At 43.5% G+C, this 21,227-nt stretch overlaps 2 protein-coding genes across 2 annotated transcripts in view; both read right to left on the minus strand.

Moving 5' to 3' along the window:
* Nucleotides 1–21,227, minus strand: part of COL10A1 (collagen type X alpha 1 chain) — a 133,225-nt gene that overhangs the window by 74,567 nt on the left and 37,431 nt on the right. The gene's annotated exons all lie outside the window — the stretch shown is intronic.
* On the minus strand, nt 19,261–20,883 carry LOC120935711 (tigger transposable element-derived protein 1-like). Its single transcript, XM_040347771.1, has one exon. The coding sequence runs from the start codon at nt 20,881–20,883 to the stop codon at nt 19,261–19,263; it is 1,623 nt and encodes a 540-aa protein (XP_040203705.1).

The following is a 21,227-nucleotide window of genomic DNA, read 5'->3' on the forward strand; positions in this document are numbered from 1 at the left end:
TTGGTTTTAGCTGATGAGGATGATTTTCCTGTAGTGACATCATGAGGGAATGTGTTTTCCAGGTTTTCTGTATATGGTGTTAAGGAAGCATGGCTGATTTTATACCACCGTTTGAAGCTGCTGTAAAAGAATTCATCCTGCACTGTGGAAATAATTTATTTTCTGTGTTTATCTTTGAACTAGTGTTTAGAGGGATCATAGGGGTGAGGGAGGCTACAAATATCCCTGAGGACTCTCTCACTGGAACAGTAAGCATTAGCAGCAGCCATCTTGTCTGACATGTGGCTAAACAAAAGCCAGGTATCCAGGCAAGGTGTTTTTAATCATGGGATGACAACCTGACATATGCCAACCCACAGCACATTAGAATAAAAGGCACAATACATGCATTTTTGTGCATACATATTCTTTAATGGAGCAGAAATGACATTTAAAATTAGACATGCCTCATTCTGACAAATGCAGAACAAAAGAGATGCATGCCCCTGGTGATGGCTTTCTGAGCCGAAACACATCAGGTTTTTTGCTTCACAGCACCCCATACGGCTTTTATATTTTCATTTATGTGATCACTTTTATTCAATTTGTCATTTTGTATGGCCCTTTTTTATCTCAATAAACCTTCAGTGGTTTTTATGACCTGCACCATTTGGAGCATTCTTTTGTTTGTTTTATTTTTGGAGCCTATACGAATTGGTCCACACTCATCCTCTAGCAGAAGGTCCACTGGTTCATTGCTTCAGTCTCTGGGATCCATTCCATAGGAGTCATTAAGATCGCACTGCTAACCTGGGAGACCCTGCCGCATTGATTTAGGTCCTCTGAGACCACAAGCACTCCAGACCCACTGTTGCATAAACAGATGAGTCCACACCACACGGTAAGAGTACCTCATCCTCTCTTTGTGTGAAGTAACCTTGATTCCTTCAGGCAATCGGCCATTCAACATCCAGTGTTGTTATTTGGAAGAATTTTTTCCACGTCGTGTGGTCACCGTATATGGACCTTTATATCAAAATCATTTTTGCGCCTTCAAAATGAACATACAAATGCAGGGGTGTGAACAAGGTCATAGTCTCATGTAGCACCCTCCTTGGTAGGTTGCTAGGAGGTAGGTAAATTTAATCAGTTTGACTCTCTCTGTAATAAAGTGAAATAGCTCTTAATTGCTTTGGTCTGTTTGGACTCTCACTGGCTGCAGAGTTTGGCTGTAGTCATATTCTGGAGGCTTCTAGAACATAGGGAGGGGAGAGTCGGATTAGGCTGCTGACATATTGACTGGTACTCAGCTAATCCCTGAGGAGGTGTGCCCAGCAGGGGGCTGAAAACTAATAAATACCGTATTTATCGGCGTATAACACACCCTTTTTCCGTCTGAGAATCGGGGACAAAGCAGGGGTGCGTGTTATACGCCAATAGCGTACCTCAGAGCTGTCATCTCCTCTCCGTTCGGCGGGACTGTGTGTGTAACGTGAGAGCCGAGTCCAGAGGAGATGACGGCTCAGTGATTTCCTGATTCAGGCTGCTGGTGTGGGAGATGGTGAGACTGCAAATGATATTAGTTTAAAAAGGCATTAATGACAATAATCAGGCTGCAATCAGGACTTTATTTGTGCTGCATTGAGGACTTTTTTTGTGCTGCACTGAGGACTTTACTTGTGCTGCATTGAGGATTTTATTTGTGCTGCATTGAGGACTTTATTTGGGCTGAAGATGGACATTGATGGTCACTGACCCTTAATTTGCTTCAAAGTTGTCTATTTTAAAAATATGTTTTTATCCTGAAACTTCCCTCTTAAAATTGGGGTGTGTGTTATATGCGCTGATAAATACGGTAGTTTGAGAGGGAGATCAGTTGGGTTTGGAAGTTCCACCAGGAACTACTGCCCCAAAGGGTGCCATTTTTGGTGTGCTGCTGATGTCCACCAGGGTCCTGGTTGGAGCAGAGCTGAGGGACCTGCAACTGTATTAACCACGCAGGGACTTCATTCCAGAGGATTCTGTCAGAGGAATCTCACTATAAGGCACCTGGGAGCTAAGTCTGGACAGTTGCTCTATCGTCTTATGATCTGCAGATCCCGGTGCTATGGGAATGTAGTTGTCAATACAGGCAGCACTATAGGGCACAGTTCTCATAGTGTCCCTGATCTGGCCATTCCTTTCGGTCTCATGTGGGAAGTGTGACACCAAAGAATATAGAAGATAGTGTTCTCTCACTTTGGAGCTTAGCACAATTTGGAGTTTTCCATGCCCTATACCCCTCCCCATTTAAATGTTTCCAACATTAGAGCTCAACTCCTAGAGTGATTATTGGGTCACTGGGCTTCTATTGCATACAACAACATCAATGAGCAGCTTCTGTGGGGATAGTGATACAATGGAACTTATTGTATTGCATTGCATGCTACTGTCATTCAACCATTTTAAAAGACTCACAAGAGAGAAGTGTAGAGTGTGGACCTCATCAGTATGCTGCTTTACGTTCACTGCACAGGTACAGGTTAGGAGCAGGACAGTGATCACACTGTATTACTTAAGGTGATTATGTTGCAAAAACAAAATCAGAATTAATGGTCTTCCTACAAATAGGATAATTAATTACCTCTCCTTCTGCCTGCACGCCAAACACTGCTCCAGTGAAAAGAAGTTGTACTCGAAAGTCTATCTTGAAACTGACATTTCTTTGGGGTGTCAGTTTTCTGTTTCTCCCCCACCTCACCTTCAGAAGCAGGGGCCACAGGAGATTGACATGTCTAGAGGTGCTGGCTTCTCTTTACTTGAGCGATGTTCAGTGGCACAGAAAACTGGAGAGGTAAATATTTTGCTTTTTTTTTGCACAAAGTCTAGTATACTGCATTAGCACAATTACAACATTGTTGTAGCCAGTTGCTGGACTACATAAACAAGGAAAAATAGACACTTTCCTATTTACAATCAGTTTACTTTCTACTTTTACATAACTCCCAACATTTTAAGATGAGAACAAGGGGTGCTTATTAGCAAAATTATGTAGACTTAAGACACACCCCCTGCCCCTGTACAAAAAAAAGTATTAGTTAACCACTTAAGCCCCGGACCATTTTGCTGGTCTAAGACCGGGCCACTTATTGTGATTCGGCACTGCGTCGCTTTAACTGACAATTGCGCGGTCGTGCGACGTGGCTCCCAAACAAAATTAGCGTATTTTTTCCCCACAAATAGAGCTTTCTTTTGGTGGTATTTGATCACCTCTGCGTTTTTTATTTTTTGCGGTATAAACTAAAATTGAGCGACAATTTTGAAAAAGATTCAATATTTTTTACTTTTTGCCACAATAAATATCCCCAAAAAATATATAAAAAACATATTTTTTCCTCAGTTTAGGCCGATACGTATTCTTCTGCCTATTTTTGGTAAAAACAAAAATTGCAATAAGCGTTTATCGATTGGTTTGCGCAACATTTATAGCTTTTACAAAACAGGGGATAGTTTTATGGCATTTTTATTAATATTTTTTTTATTACTAGTAATAGCAGTAATCAGCGATTTTTTTCCTGACTGCGACATTATGGCGGACACATCGGACACTTTTGACACATTTTTGGGACCATTGTCATTTTCACTGCGAAAAATGCTATAAAAATGCACTGATAACTGTGAAAATGACAATAGCAATGAAGGGGTTAACCACTAGGTGGCGCTAAGGGCTTAAGTGTGCCCTAAGGGAGTGATTTTCACTGTAGGGGGGTGTGGCTGTAGGTGTGACATCACTGATCGTCGTTCTCTATATCAGGGAACAGACGATCAGTGTCACTGCCACAGAGAAGATTGGGGAAGGTGTGTTTACACACACCTCTCCCCGTTCTTCAGCTCCTGTGACCGATCGCGGGACACCGGCGGCGATCAGGTCTGCTGGTCCCGTGGGCGTGGTCACGGAGCTTCGGACCGGGTCACGCGTGCGCCCCGCGGCTGGGCTCTTAAACGTATTGCCCCTTTTATTCATTTGTGATCACTTTATAATGTATACCTGTGGTTTTATTACAATAAAACCTTTATATTTTTTGACCTGCACCATTGGGGCTGTGTTTTCTTTTCTCCCACACATGCTGTTTGGAGCCTTCCATTTCTACCTTGTCCCATCCCCTAAGGGGTTGCATTATCATCTCCCCTCATTCATTTGGGGCCAGACATCTTGGGATATTCGGGACACCATTCCAGGACACCGTGCATCCATGGCCCTCCACTGAAGATTCATCCCACTCGTTGATCCAGTTTGAGGAAGCCGAGCAGATTGTGCCCTGAGAGTGTTCATGCCTTATTGATCTGCTGTCGCTGACAGGCAGATCCACGCCTTCTGATAAGCGCATTCATATCTTCATTGAATTTAAGAAAATAATTGTTTGCCTTTGAGGATCTACGTGGTCATTTTACCATCCATTCATTCACAAGTTTTTTTGATGGACTTTACACTGTTATTTTTGGTTGTGTTTGTTTATAGCACTAGTTTATTCATTCCCCCCACATTTGTTTGTTTTTGTCACTTTATCACTGTTGCAGTACAGTGATTATTAATTTATCATTCACTTAGAGAAATTATTGTCTCTATGTTATCACAGCGCTACATATTTTCTTCACATAGAATATAGAATGCACCTGCACCATTGGAGCAGGCAGACCGGAGCATCTTCTCACTATATACTTCCCATCATTGACTCTCTGGACAAATCCTGTAACTGTTTCTCCTTCACCCTTCATTTTCTACTTCTTATCTACACAATCACAATAGTTTTACTTAGATCAGCAGCTATAAAATACAGTTCAGCAATACAACACATTGCGAACTATTGGTGCCACCTAGGACAGATTTGGGAAACATTGACCTATCTTAAATCTGTAGGGAAACTTTAAAGTCAGAAATATAGAAACAGCCGTTGCTGACCCGTTTTTAAAGGTGTAGACTCTGGGGCTGTCATGTTATGCCTGCTTACTTACCTAATAAGTCAATAAACCAGGAAAGGAGTTTACATATATATATGTACAAGCAAACTGACTGTAATTATTGCATCTACTGTTCATCAACAGCAGCAGCAACAGCAGCAGAAAAAAACAGCTTTGCTGGCAAATATAATATGCCTTTGTGCACTGTGTTAAGGCAATCCATTCATATGAATGGCCTGGCAAATCACCAGACCACATGGGCATAATTTTATGCAACACAGCTCTCCACACAGCTCTCCACAAGACATGGTAATGTGTTACTATGTGTTGCAGTGTGCTGAAAAGCAGGTTCATTGACAAGGTGCCTTAAACACATTATTAACCTTTCTACACGCACCTTGTGTTTCTACCTGCATAGGAAATGTATTTATCATGTAGTTTCATTGTATCATTTGTTGGCTTGCACACACAAGTTTCTCTTTGTGTTCAAACATGAGGCATGTGGCAAGGCACTGCACAGATTACTGCATGACCTCTGTCTGTAGTCTAAGAACTGACACTTCCTGTGAAGAAACTACATATGCCACGATCCCAAGTTTTCAAATCTAGCACTGAGGCGGGTGCAGTAATCAGATCTGACAGACAAATCAGACAAAGCATTCACAGAAAGATCACCGTGCTGAAAGAGATATGTTTTCATCACATTAACACTTCTACATTTGTGATGCAGCACAAAATAATGACAAGGTATGTACTAGATGCTGTATGACCCAGAAAAAGACGTTGTCTGTCCCTTTAGTGAATAGGGACAAGCTAGGTGAATAAATACATGGACATAGGGCAAAAACATTGAAGCTCATAATTTGAGAAATTATTTCTTTACCTCTCAGGTGCATGGGGATATCTAAGATGTAATAAGTGTTTATTCACATGTGTATTTCCTATCTTTACCTTGTGTATGAGTGTGCGTGTGATTGGGAGGGGATTTTTAGAGACATAGAGACCGAATGGAAACAGGGAGACTATTCCATAGAGCCGCTGCCCTCACAGAAAAGCGTCTGCCCCCAAAGGTAAGCAAACGGGCAGATGGGCAAGTGACAAGACCAGCTGTTAGTGATCTAAGTGCTCGTGAAGGAGCATATCGCGTTATCAAGGAATTCAGATATTGCGGGCCCGTCCCATGATAAGCGCGATAGGCAAGACAAAGAGCCTTAAACTCAACGCGATCTACCACAGTGAGCCAGTGCAGTGATCGCAGGGTAGGGGTAATATGCTCCCGCCTATTTAATCTCTCGGGAGTTGACGAGAGATTGAACCAAGACTTTCCGGTGGTACTGAGAAAACAGATTCTTGACCTTTCTCAGACACCTGATGTAATACAGTGCGTTGCGGATACATTGATTGACTTGGGGTATCCAATTCAGATTACAGTCAAAGATTGTCCCCAGGACACGGCCCAAGGCTCGTAGGCCATTTTCCCAGAAAGACAGCTGGATCAATACGTCCAGAGATGAGAATTTCTGTCTTTTTAGCATTTAGACTAAGATGAAGATAAGATCACATTTTATGAACAATTTGTGCAGAAATCCATATCATTCCAAAGGGTTCACATACTTTTTATTGCAACTGTAGCTCAAAAAATAAAAAACAAATACCACCAAAAGAAAGCTCTATTTGTGGGAAAAAAAGGACGCCAATTTTGTTTGGGAGCCACGTCGCACGACCGCGCAATTGTCAGTTAAAGCGACGCAGTGCCAAATCGCAAAAAGTGGCCCGGTCATTGACCAGCAAAATGGTCCGGGGCTGAAGTGGTTAAAGTGAATCCATGGTGTGGACATGTACTTCAAGGGTTAGATTTCTCTTATTCAGTCTGTGAGTATAATAACAGAAAATCAACTGATTTCCCCATACACGCTAGCCTGCATAGAGGAATTCCCACTGTCAGCTGTTGTATTCAGCAGCCACAGGTGCTTCAGTTGTCTTGAATACAGCGGTGCTGCCAAACAGCAACTGCATCTTATAGAATACAGTCACTGTTCAGACAATATTTTTCCACCCATCTCAATTGATTTTCGAATTGACTTTTGTTAACCTCCCTGGCGGTATGATTATTTCAGATTTTAGGTGCTGAAAGCGGTACCATTATTTGCAAGGAAATTTGGCGTTTTATACTGTAGGCCTGTAATTCTTAGGAATAACTCACTTAAATCTGACCAAACAAGAGTCTAGTAGGCATCCCGGGTATGAATTTTTTTTTAAAACAAAATTATAGTATAATAAATAATTATAACAAACAATAATATAATTATAATAAAAATTATTCAATAATATAATCAACTCAAAATCACTGAAATTTGCTCAGTTGCAGAATTGTCGCTGTCATTACTTTTATTTTTTTATGACGAATTTCCCCACAAATCGCTATCGCACAATTCTGCAAGTGATTATAATTTATTATCGCTGTTTTCTAGCTGGTCTAAAACCATTTTTGACATAAAGGGACACTTTTGGTTGCTATGGACAATCTACAGTTTGCAGGCAGAAAGAACAGTTTTTATTATATAAAAGAACATGTAGGGCACTGGGCAGACCACTAGGGACAAGGGGGGTGTGTATTTTTTACATACAGTACTGTAATCTATAAGATTACAGTATACTGTATGTAAGGTGTTTGTTTACGTTTTTGAATTTGGCGCCGTTCTCCGCCCCCGTGCGTCATAACGTCGCAGGTAACGGAGATCGGCGGCACACAGAGGCACTGTGTGAATCGAGCGAGCAGCCGCTCGCTAACACAGCGCGGTGGCATCGCTGGATCCAGGGACGAGGTAAGTAAACGCCTGTGGATTCTGCGAGGCGAGCCCGAGTCTGACTCGGGGTTACCGATTGCAGCAGAAAAATGTAACCCCGAGTCAGGCTCGGGAATACCGCCAGGGGGGTTAAGCTGGTTAGTACTTGCATGGCCATCAATGGTTTGGATTTTGGCCAGTTCAGCAAAAACTGACTGTACTTGGAGCCATTTTAACCAGATTTAGGCTGCATTTAAATACCAGGGACACAAAACCATTCCAGTGTGTTGATGTAACCCTCCCCTTTCTTCCATTATGAACAATGATTTGACTTTGCTCCGATGCAAATTGCACAGGGGTCCTGTGTGTCTTCTGGTCTGTTTCAGGTCCAAATTTAGCCAAAAATTTGGTCTGAAATCGGACCTGAAACGGTGAACAGGGACGCACTGGACCCCCTGGTGTGAGCTGCTTCGTGCTACAGTGTGAACCTAGCCTAAAGGTGCTATTGACATGAAATTATCACCACATGTCAGTAAAAACCCATGTAATCAACACATACAAAGAAATGAAAACAAATACGTTCAGAAATTAAGTTATGTGTAAAAAAATGGAATGGCACAGAGGAAAAGTATTGAACACATAAAATAAGGGAGGCACAAAAAGGCATGGAAAGCCAAGACACCAGCTGAAATCTATCAATAATTAGAAGAAATCCAGCCCCTTGTCAGTGCAAATTGATATCAGCTGGTTCAGTCTCAACTGAAGACTCATAAAAAGGTGTCTCATTACCAAGGTGTGAGAAATATCTCATGATGGGTAAAAACAAGACCCTAGCAACCTTATTGTTGCAAAACATACTGATGGCATTTGGTTACAAAGGGACTTTTAAACTTCTGAATGTTCCAGTGAGCACTGTTGGGGACATAATCTGGAAGTGGATAGAACATAATGTTACCATAAAACGGCCATGACCAGGTGCTCCTCACAAGATTCCTGACACAGAAGTGAAAAGAATTTTCAGAAGAGTTGTCTAAGAGCCAAGGACCATTTGCTAAGAGCTTCAGAAAAACCTGGAATTAGCAGGTACAATTGTTAAAAAAACAAAACAAAAAGTAATGCACTCAACCGTTCAGGGTTAGGGTTTCCCATTGAAGAATATGGCTAGGACTCAGGAATTGTAACAGGGACCTCCCCCAAAGGTCAAAGGTCAGTAGGCGGGTTCCCAGAGGTCAAAGGTCACATGGCGTGGCTGACCCACCCCCACCAAAGTGTACCGCCTACCCCAACTAAGTCGGGGAATGAACAAGTCGGAGAAAGTGTCTGTTTCCTATAAAAGTAATTGGGTGACAGAAGAGTTGCTTGGATTATTTTTACAAGAAATATAATTGGGGATAACAAGGAAAGGATGCCAGCAGATGCAAACCCTAACTGAACAACATTAAGTTTGCTAAAGCTTTGCGTGTCATAAACAGTTGCCATAATTTTACAAACACAATTCCTATTTTCACCTTTTTTTCATCCTTTGTTGCAGCTCAGTGCTGTTGATCTTTTTCAGCCTCTTTGCAGCCACTTCCTGCATGCATGTACTCAAGTGATGGCTGCAAAGCATCCTCATAGAGTGTTGCCCCATGGAACAGTAAAAGGCCACCATGGCAGTATTTCCAGGTATCATTTTAAATGAAATCTGCAGATTTGAAAATAATGGCTTTTGAATGTTATTAACATATTCAAGTCTATTCATTGTCAGTGGGTTTTCATATATTTTAAAATCACTAAAATATGATCAAAATAAGTGGGCAAGACTTTAGGATTAAATGCTCTGCTCCAATATTAAAAGGGTTGTAAAGGTTTGTTTTTTATTTTCTAAATAGGTTCCTTTAAGCTAGTGCATTGTTGGTTCACTTACCTTTTCCTTCGACTTCCCTTCTAAATGTTTTTTTTTTCTTTGTCTGAATTTCTCACTTCCTGTTCCTCCTCAGTAAGCTGTTCTGGCTGACTAACCACCATGGATGATGGGGGCAAGCTTACTGAGGAGTAACAGGAAGTCAACATTTAGAAGGGAAATCGAAGGAAAAGGTAAGTGAACCAACAATGCACTAGCTTACAGGAACCTATTTAGAAAATAAAAGACACACCTTTACAACCCCTTTAAAGAAATTGTAGAGAATCTTTAAGGCCTCGTACACACGACCGAGTTTCTCTGCAAAAAACAGCAAGAAACTTGCTGTTTTGTTTATTTTTTGCCAAGGAAACCGGTCATGTGTACACTTTTCGACTAAAAAACTGTCGAGGATTTCGTCAAGCCAAAAAGAGAGCATGTCTTCTTTTTCCTCGACGGCAATGGAGAAATTTGGCTCGCCGAGATCCTTGACAGCCTAACAAGGAACTCGACGAGCAAAACGATGTGTTTTGCCCGTCAAGTTTCTCGGTCGTGTGTACGAGGCTTCAGGCTTTCACCACCAGAATGGACATCTGAAAAGGGTTCATATTACTGATCTTAGACATTTGGCAATAAATGAAACCTTGTAAGCTGGAAAAAAAAGGTTTGTGTTCTTTTACTTGGATATACTAATGCTTGGCTAGCTCTCTGCTTAAACTGTCATTTCTACTGCTATTACCATGAAACTGTCAATGCAATACAGCATTTCACATTACTGAGAAAACACAGATTTGGTATATTTTATAATGTTGCATTCTCTTTGTGTTAAAGTCTGGATCTCAGTCTTATTACTGTAACTTTGTACTTTCCACTTTCCTCTTTGAAAATTGTTTGTTCAGCCTAAGCAACTCAATAAAATATATTGCTTGGATATCATGTCAAGTCTTGATGTCTGTAACAAAGACAGTAGCACTTGTACGGGTTTTCTTTTGCCCTATCTGCAAAGGCACACATGTAGAATATATCAAATAAGTCTATTACAGTAGTCATTCAACAAAAATTGATAACAAATTATTTTTTTGAAATGTAACACATTTCTGTATGTATTGGAGAGGCCACTTTTGTTGTTGTTAAAATATATCATCTGTAACCAAAGTTCCAAACATGGCCTGCAGTTGCAGAGTAGCAACCCTATAGTGATATAAATTAACCAACCCCTAAAGATTCCCATGCAGAAGCAATTTTCACAAAAGTGAACTCCTTTAAAAAGTGCTTAGACATTAAAATAATTTGCTCAGGCTTTGGGGGAGTGCTCTATTTGACTTCTAACAAGAATTTCATGGATGTTTACAGGGCTAGCAACAGATCTGGGCAGCATTCAGTTCATATAAAGGTAAAATGGTTCCTTATGTGCAGCTGCAGGCTAAGGCTGAAATGTTAAGGTTTATCTTTAAGTTCTTTATTTTTTTATTTTTTTATTAAAATAACAAACATGTCATACTTACCTGCTCTGTGCACTGGTTTTGCACAGAGCAGCCCCAATCCTCCTCTTCTCTGGTCCCCTGCCGACACTCCTGGCTCCTCCTGGGTTCCCCCTGGTAAGGTATCTTTGCATGTTGGAGGCATGTGGCTTTGTATGGTTCAGGAGGGGATGCCTTGTTTGGTCCCTCTTTTCCATGCCTGACAAGCTGCATGCACCCATAAGGGTCTGGTAGAGATTTTTGTTTTGATGTGCCACACTTTTTTTTTCTTGATTTAAGTGGGGTTCCCTCACTTAAAATTCATACCAGACTTTTTTTTAACTATTTCCAGCCACTTTGTTTACATTTACATTCCTATACAGTAAACAAATGGGGCCAAATTATGTTCTGTTTCTTATGATTTAGAAGGTGCCGACACCCAAAACTTCCTTTGCAACTCTAGCACCTGGCTACTTTCATAGCAGGTGCTGCTGTAAGTTTAGAGGGGGTCAGAGAGTTAGTTGCCTCTGACCATGTTTATTAGGCTAAATTTAAGGGCCTCTGTTTCAGCTCTGGCTGTACTGTGTGCCCACGGCTGATGTCTGGGGACTCAGGCCTCACCAGACAGCAGGTGGCAGCAGTGAGGTCAGGGTCGTGTGGATGTTTCTCTGCGGCAGCCAATCAGGAGGGTTGATTGCCTCGCTGTGCATGCTGGGGAGGGTATTTAAAAGGGCAGACGCCGTTGGTTTGGGTTGTCGCCTTGCCGCCATCCACCTAGGCAGTCGTCCCACCACCCCCGTGTGTGGCCCTCCTGGCCGGGGTGTGTGTGTTGCAGTGTTCCTGGCTCCGGGGCCACGTTGGTCCGGAGCATTAATCTACCTTGTAGACTCAGTTGGTAGACTGAGTCTGCAATTTGCTAGTGGCCCTGGGCTGTCCGTCCTGTGGGAGGAAGCCGATCGATGGAGAACCTGTCTGGGGGATACCGAGCATGAGGCTGGTGTCTCAGGAGAGGCCTACTTGCTCATCGAAGGACACTTTGTTTCTGAGAGGCTGGACGATGGTCGCCTATCTGTTCATGACATAACTAAAGCTGTTTTGAAGGAGACCCAGATGCTGAATCCAGTTAAGATGGATTTTGGACCGAAACTATCTTCACCTTTAAGAGGGTCTGTGGCAGAGACTTCACCCTAAAGTTTCCAAGTGACACTCTGGCTGCTAGGCTGGTGAGAGAGGCCTATCCAGATGCACTATACCCACTCTGGCTAGAGTGGCAATGAAAAATTGTCATTGTAAACAGGACTGTTTCCAGGAAGCGGTTACATCTGAATCTGTCACCTTCCATTCCTTCTATCCTTTCACCTACAACTACTTCTAACTATTTTACCCCGTTGGGTAATAGAAGCACAGAAACAGTGGACATTGACTTTATTACAGCTCTCATCCAGTACCCTAGACGGCGGGAAGATAGAAGTAACGTGCCACTCAAATCAAACCAGCAGCTCCTTCGGGGGTAGTGCTACACAACCATTAATAGTGGAAGAATGAGGTTGTCATATACAGTAGAAAAAACAGCTAATATACAATGAAGTTTAGAAAAAAGAGGGGAAAGGGGAATGGTGGGACTTTATATGAAGCACAACACCAGAACAAAATTAATCACTAATGCCCTGTACACACGATAGGTTAGTCTGATGAAAACGGTCTGATGGATTTTTCCATCAGTTACTCGATGAAGCTGACTGATGATCTGATGATCAGTCGTGCCTACACACCATCAGTTAAAAAAAACGATTGTGTCAGAACGCGGTGACATAAAACACTACGACGTGCTGAAAAAAAAATGAAGTTCAATGCTTCCAAGCATGCGTCGACTTGATTCTGAGCATGCATGGATTTTTAACCGATAGACGTACCCACAGACGATCGTTTTTTTCTATAGTTTTTTATCCATCAGATAATTTTAAAGCAAGTTCCTATTTTTTTACCTATGGATAAATAACCGATGGGGCCCACAAACGATCGGTTTGGTCTGATTGCCATCTAGTATACATTTTTATTTCTATTATTTGCAGTTGGCCTCCACAAAGACTACCACCATCACCTCCTGACACCATCACCCACTACAACCATCATCACCCCCTGCCACCATCAGACATCACCCCCTGCCACCATCACCCATTACAACCATCATCACCCCCTGCCAACCATCAGACATCACCCCCTGCCACCATATGACATCACCCCCTGCCACCATCACCTCCTGCCACCATCAGACATTACCCCCTGCCACCATCATTACCCACCATCACCCCCTGACACCATCATCACCCCCTGCCACCATCAGACATCACCCCCTGCCACCATCATTACCCATCACCCCCTGCCACCATCATCACCCCCTGGCAACCATCAGACATCACCCCCTGGCAACCATCAGACATCACCCCCTGCCACCATCATCAGCCCCTGCCAACACTCAATCATCACCCCCTGCCACCATACGACATCACCCGCTGCCACCATCACCTCCTGCCACCATCACCCCCTGTCACCATCATTACCCACCATCACCCCCTGCCACCATCAGACATATCACCACCTGCCACCATCAGACATATCACCCCCTGCCACCATCAGACATATCACCCCCTGCCAACCATCAGACATCACCCCCCTGCCACCATACAACATCACCCCCTGTCACCATCAGACATCACCCTCTGCCACCATCATTACCCACCATCACCCCCTGACAACCATCAGACATCACCTCTGCCACCATCAGACATATCACCCCCTGCCACCATCAGTCATATCACCCCCTGCCACCATCAGACATATCACCCCCTGCCACCAACAGACATATCACCCCCTGCCACCAACAGACATATCACCCTCTGCCACCATCAGACATATCACCCCCTGTCACCACCATCAGACATATCACCCCCTGCCACCACCATCAGATATATCACCCCCTGTCACCACCATCAGACATATCATCCCCTGCCGCCACCATCAGACATATCATCCCCTGCCGCCACCATCAGACATATCACCCCCTGCCACCATCAGACATATCACCCCCTGCCACCATCAGACATATCACCCCCTGTCACCATCAGTCATATCACCCCCTGCCACCATCAGACATATCACCCCCTGCCACCATCAGACATATCACCCCCTGCCACCATAAGACATATCACCCCCTGTCACCACCATCAGACATATCACCCCCTGCCACCACCATCAGACATATCAACCCCTGCCACCACCATCAGACATATCACCCCCTGCCACCACCATCAGACATATCACTCCCTGCCACCACCATCAGACATATCACCCCCTGCCACCATCATCAGACATATTAACCCCTGCCACCATCAGACATATCACTCACCCCCTGCCACCACCATCAAACATATCACCCCCTGCCACCACCATCAGACATATCACCCCTGCCACCATCAGACATATCACCCCCTGTCACCATCAGACATATCACCCCCTGCCACCATCAGACATATCATCCCCTGCCACCACCAGACATATCACCCCCTGTCACCATCAGACATATCACCCCCTGCCACCACCATCAGACATATCACCCTCTGCCACCACCATCAGACATATCACCCCCTGACACCACCATCAGACATATCACCCCTGCCACCATCAGACATATCACCCCCTGCCACCATCAGACATATCACCCCCTGCCACCATCAGACATATCACCCCCTGCCACCACCATCAGACAAATCACCCCCTGTCACCACCAGACATATCACCCCCTGCCACCACCATCAAACATATCACCCCATGCCACCACCATCAGACATATAACCCCCTGCCACCACCATCAGACATATCACCCCTGCCACCATCAGACATATCACCCCCTGCCACCATCAGACATATCACCCCCTGTCACCATCAGACATATCACCCCCTGCCACCACCATCAGACATATAACCCACTGCCACCACCATCAGACATATCACCCCTGCCACCACCATCAGACATATCACCCCCTGCCACCATCAGACATATCACCCCTGCCACCATCAGACATATCACGCCCTGCCACCATCAGACATATCACCCCCTGCCAACACCATCAGACATATCATCCCCTGCCACCACCATCAGACATATCACCCCCTGCCACCACCATCAGACATATCACCCCCGTCATCATCATCCCCCCTGTGGGCTGCCTGTCTCAGTCTTTCTCTGAGACTGTGAGCGCACTCACCACCAGGCTCAGTCAGCCTCAGCCAGGCATGGGTCCGTTGCACCAGTCCAGTCCGGTCAGGTCAAAGTCTGCGCAGCGACTGACTCCCACATGCGCCAGCGTCTGCTCTGTCCACTCTGCCACGAGGCTCCTCAAATCCGCCCGCTCAGACCCTGCCTGACACATCATTGGTTGCGTGGCAGGTGGGCTGGGCTTAGCAGAGGCAGCACTGGAAGGCTCGGCTTAGGAGGATTGTATGTTCTCGCCAAATTCCTGAACTGCGCATGCACAGTTCTGTCACGCCGGTCGACGCAATTTTTACTGCCACTTTTCTCCTGCCACTGACTTTCACGGACAGGAGAAAAGTGCCCTGTTTTTACGGGCTGTCCGTAAATCTACGGACGGTTGGCAACACTGATCCAGACCTTTCTTAAAGCAATCTACTGAGCTTGCCAGAACCACCTCTGCATGTAGTCTATTCCACATTTTCACAGCTCTTACTGTGAAGAAACCTTTTCGTATTTGGAAATTAAATCTTTTTTCCTCTAGATGTAAAGAGTGCCCCCCTTGTCTTTTGTGTTGACCGTAAAGTGAATAACTCAACACCAAGTTCACTACATGGACCCCTTGTATATTTGTAAATGTTGATCATATTCCTTCTTATTCTCCTCTTCTCAAGAGAGAATAAATTCAGTTCCTCTAATCTTTCCTCATAGCTGAGCTCCTCCATGCCTCTTATCAGTTTGGTTGCCCTTCTCTGCACTTTCTCCAGTTCCCTGGTATCCTTTTTGAGAACTGGTGCTCAAAACTGAGCTGCATATTTCAGATGAGGTCTTACTAATGATTTGAACAGGGATAAAATTATATCTCTCTCTCTGGAGTCCATACCTCTCTTAATACAAGAAAGGACTTTGCTCGCTTTGGAAACCGCAGCTTGGCATTGCATGCTATTATTGAGCTTATGATCTACCAAAACCCACAGGGCCTTCTCCACTACAGATTCCCCCAATTGTACTCCCCCTAGTATGTATGACGCATGCATATTCTTAGCCCCCAAGTACATAACTTTACATTTATCAACATTAAACCTCATCTGCCACATAGTCGCCCAATTAGACAGTGCATTGAGGTCAGCTTGTAAATTGGAGACATCCTGTAAGGACGTTATTCCACTGCATAGCTTGGGGTCATCTGCAAAGACGGAAATGTTACTTTTGATCCCAGACCCAATATCATTTAAAAATATATTAAAAAGTAAGGGTCCCAACACTGAACCTTGGTGTACACCACTGATAACCTTAGACCATTCCGAGTAAGAATCATTACCCACTACTCTCTGAATTCTGTATTTTAGCCAGTTTTCTATCCATTTACAAACTGAAATTTCCAAGCCTGTAGACTTTATCTTATACATGAGCCGTGTGTGCGGAACTGTATCGAACACTTTTGCAAAATCCAAATATGCCACGTCCACAGCCATTCCTCTGTCCAGGGTTTTACTTACCTCTTCATAAAAATAAATCAGGTTTGTCTGACAACTTCTGTCTTTCATGAATCCATGCTGTGTGTTGCTTAAATTGTTTTTTTTTCCCAGCTAGAACTCATCTATGTGGTCTTTTATTAATTTAAATATAGGCACCATATTGGCCCTATGCCAATCCAGTGGTACTATTTCTGTCATTAACCACTTAAGGACCCCTTCACGTGGATATACGTTGGCAGAATGGCATGGCTGGGCACATCCACGTACCTGTACAGTGCACTTTAAGCCCAGCCCTGGTCCGAAGCTCCGTGACCGCGGCCGCAGGACCCGAGGACCCAATCGCTGCCGGTGTCCCGCGATCGGTCCTCCGAAGCTGAAGAACGAGGAGCGATGTGTGTAAACACAGCTTCCCCGTTCTTCACTGTGGCGCTGTCATTAATCGTGTGTTCCCTGTTACAGGGAAGCACGATCAATGATGTCACACATCCAGCCCCGCCCCCCTACAGTTAGAACCACATATGAGGTCACACTTAACTCCTTCAGCGCCCCCTAGTGGTTAACTCCCAAACTGCAATTGTCATTTTCACAGTAAACAATGCATTTTTATAGCATTTTTTGCTGTGAAAATAACAATGGTCCCAAAAATGTGTAAAAATTGTCCGATGTGTCCGCCATAATGTCGCAGTCACGAAAAAAACGCTGATTGCCGCCATTAGTAGTAAAAAAAAAAATATTAATAAAAATGCAATAAAACTATCTCCTATTTTGTAAACGCTATAAATTTTGCGCAAACCAATCGATAAACGCTTATTGCAATTTTTTTTACCAAAAATAGGTAGAATAATACGTATCGGCCTAAACTGAGATAAAAAAATTTTTTTTATATCTTTTTTGGTGATATTTTTTATAGCAAAAAAAAATATTGTTTTTTTTCAAAATTGTCGCTCTATTTTTGTTTATAGCGCAAAAAATAAAAACAGTAGAGGTGATCAAATACCACCAAACGAAAGCTCTATTTGTGGGAAAAAAAGGACGCCAATTTTGTTTGGGAGCCACATCGCACGACCTCGCAATTGTCAGTTAAAGCGACGCAGTGCCGAATCGCAAAAACTGACCGGGTCCTTTACCTGCATTAAGGTCCGGGTCTTAAGTGGTTAATGAGTCCCTAAAAATTAGATACAATGGCTTTGAAATTACAGAGCTCAATTCTTTTAGGATCTATAGGTGTATGCCATCTGGTCCAGGTGCTTTATCCACCTTTATTCTGTTTAAATATTTCTGGACCATATCACTTTGAGCCATTGTGGATCATTTGGGGCTGTGTCAATACCACCCCCATTGTGGACATGAGCTCCCCCATGCTCTGTTGTATACACAGAGCTAAAGAAAGTATTTCATAAATTAGCCTTCTCTTTGTCCCCAGTCACCCACTCTAGATTATTTTGTAAAGGGCCTACATGCTCAGACCTGACCATTTTACTATTAATATAATTCTGGTTCCGGTCCGAACTTTTGCTATGTTTGGAATTTCTGGTGCTAACCAAATTGGGAGGTGTTTGGCCCATCTCTACAGGTCACTAGCTTTGTTTGTTTTTAGCCAAGGAACTAATATTAATTACATTATTTATTCTACAGTTTGTTGTAATCTTTTTTTCAAAGTTGAATAGTTTGGGCTTTGTGAACAATTTATAACATATCTTTTTTCAGTGCATAACTTGCCTGCATATATTTTAGAACTTATACTTGTTACATTTATAGTTGTTTTGTAATCAAATTAAACTACTTATTTGTATTTCTTTATTTTGTTACATAAATTGTCCAATATATTTGATATAGCACACATGCCATCAGCAATGAAAGATGATTTCAGTAGCTGACTTTGATCTTTCTTTAAAAAAAGATAATATAATCATGGAAAAATATCAGAGATTTAGCAACCAGGCAAGGATTAAACCCACAAGACCAACTCCCTAACCACTGCACCAGACCTCCTCCCCAAATGGAGTTGTCTTATCCAAATTTAAGAAAAAACATTTCTCCTGCCAGCCTACAGTACATTTTTCTTAATCACAGCAGAATGTAAAACAGCATGGGGGAAGGTGACTTAAGGAAACACTAGTTCAATATATATTTTACATCAATGAAAAATGTATGACTATTCAGCTTCCATATATTTAATTTACCGGTAAATACAATTGAGCTTCAATATATGGAAACATATTTAAATATACAGTGATACCTCGGTTCACGAACTTAATTCGTGAACTGACTCTGGTCGCGAACCGAATTGGTCGCGAACCGAGGCACATTTTCCCATAGGGTTCAATGTAAATCCGGTTAATCCGTGCTGACCTTTTTTTGGGGGTTTTTGAAGCACAAAAATTACAATACACATTAGTACAGTATAGTAATGTATAAAGAGAGGACACTAACCTTGCTTGTGATGACTTCTGGCATGGAGGAAGGCAGGTGGGAGGCAGGTGGGAGGCAGTTATTGTTTGGAGGGAGAGTCCCCCTCCATAAGGACATCAGGGGGATCTCCTTCAGGGGTTTCCTCTCTCCTTTGTCTCCTAGCTGCAGGCTCAGTTTTGCTGAAAAATCTGTCCAATGTCACTTGTCTCTTCCTGCGCTGCATAACCCTCCGGAAATGAGAGACCACATTATCATTCATGAGATTTAACACTCTGTTCACGACAGTTATGTTGGGGTGGTGCTTTTCAAAAAAATCATGGCACTCATTCCATTTTTGCATAATGGATTTTATGGCATCACTGCTAACCTCCTCCCTTTCTTCCTCTTCCTCAGTGGAATGCTCCTCAAGAAGTGCCTTCTGCTGCTCACTGTGGAGTTCAGAAAGTTCTTCCGTGGTCAGCTCCTCCCTATGTTCCTCAACAAGCTCTTCCACATCAGCACCATCAACGTCCAGACCCATACTCTTGCCCATGGACACAATTTCCTCCACTACCTCAGCATCAGGCACTTCAATGTCATGTTCACGTTCAGCGACACATTCTGGCCACAGTTTCCTCCAGGCTGAATTTAGGGTTCGGGGAGTGACCTCTTCCCAGGCTTTGTCAATGAGGTTAATGCAGTGGGCAACATTGAAATGTTTCTTCCAGAAGTCTTTCAAAGTCAAGGACGTCTCTTCAGTGACATTAAAACACCTAGTGAAGAGCGCCTTTGTGTACAGCTTCTTGAAGTTGCAGATGACTTGCTGGTCCATAGGCTGCAGAAGTGGTGTTGTGTTGGGGGGGAGGAACTTTACCTTGATGAAGTCATACTCAGCATCCATATCATCCACCAAGGCTGGAGGGTGTGCCGGGGCATTGTCCATCAGAAGAAGGCACCTTTCAGGCAGCTGGTTATCAGAAAGATATTTTCTGACGGTGGGTGCAAACACCTCGTGCAGCCATTCCATAAACAATTGCCTTGTGACCCAAGCTTTGGCATTGGCTCTCCACATGACGGGCAGTCTGGCCTTGTTCACATTTTGTTCCCTAAATGCACGAGGGGTCTGAGAATGGTACACCAGTAGTGGTTTAATTTTCAGATCGGCGCTTGCGTTGGCACACAGCAAAAGGGTCAATCTGTCCTTCATGGGCTTGTGCCCTGGTAGTGCCTTTTCCTCCTGCGTGATATAGGTTCTGTTCGGCATTTTTTTCCAGAAGAGCCCTGTTTCATCACAGTTGAACACTTGTTGAGGGACGTATCCTTCTGTCTTCATGAATTCCGCAAAGTCTAACTTGTAGGCTTCTGCTGCGGCCTTGTCAGAACTGGAAGCCTCACCATGTCTAATCACACTGTGGATGCCACTTCTCCTGCGGAATTTTTCAAACCACCCCCTACTGGCTTTAAATTCGTCACTTGCTGCAGTTGTAGAGGGGCTTCTTTGCAGTAAATCACTGTGCAATTTCCTGGCTTTCTCACAGATCATAGCTTCACTAACGCTATCACCTGCCAGCTGTTTCTCATTCAACCACACAAGCAAAAGTTTTTCCACCTCTTCCAGCACTTGCGTCCTCTGCTTGGTTAACATTGTTACTCCTTTTGCAACATCAGCTCCTTTGATGGCGGCTTTGTTTTTCAGAATAGTCGAGATTGTTGACTTTGCCATCTTGTACTCCGAGGCCAGATCAGTCACACGAATACCACGGTCATGCTTTTCTATAATTTCCTTCTTCAGCTCAATGGTTATTTTCTTCACAACCTTGCTGTCACCTTTACTACTGCTCTGCACTTTCTTTTTGCCCCCATGCTTGCGCTGCACATTCTTGTCACCTGCATTTCCCCTTTGCACATTGTCACTTGCATTTCCACTTTGCACATTGTCACTTGCATTTCCACTTTGCACATTGTCACTTGCATTTCCACTTTGCACATTGTCACTTGCATTTCCACTTTGCACATTGTCACTTGCATTTCCACTTTGCACATTGTCACCTGCATTGCTGTTCTTGT

The sequence above is a fragment of the Rana temporaria genome, chromosome 4 (assembly GCF_905171775.1).
Source record: "Rana temporaria chromosome 4, aRanTem1.1, whole genome shotgun sequence".
NCBI lineage: Eukaryota > Metazoa > Chordata > Amphibia > Anura > Ranidae > Rana > Rana temporaria.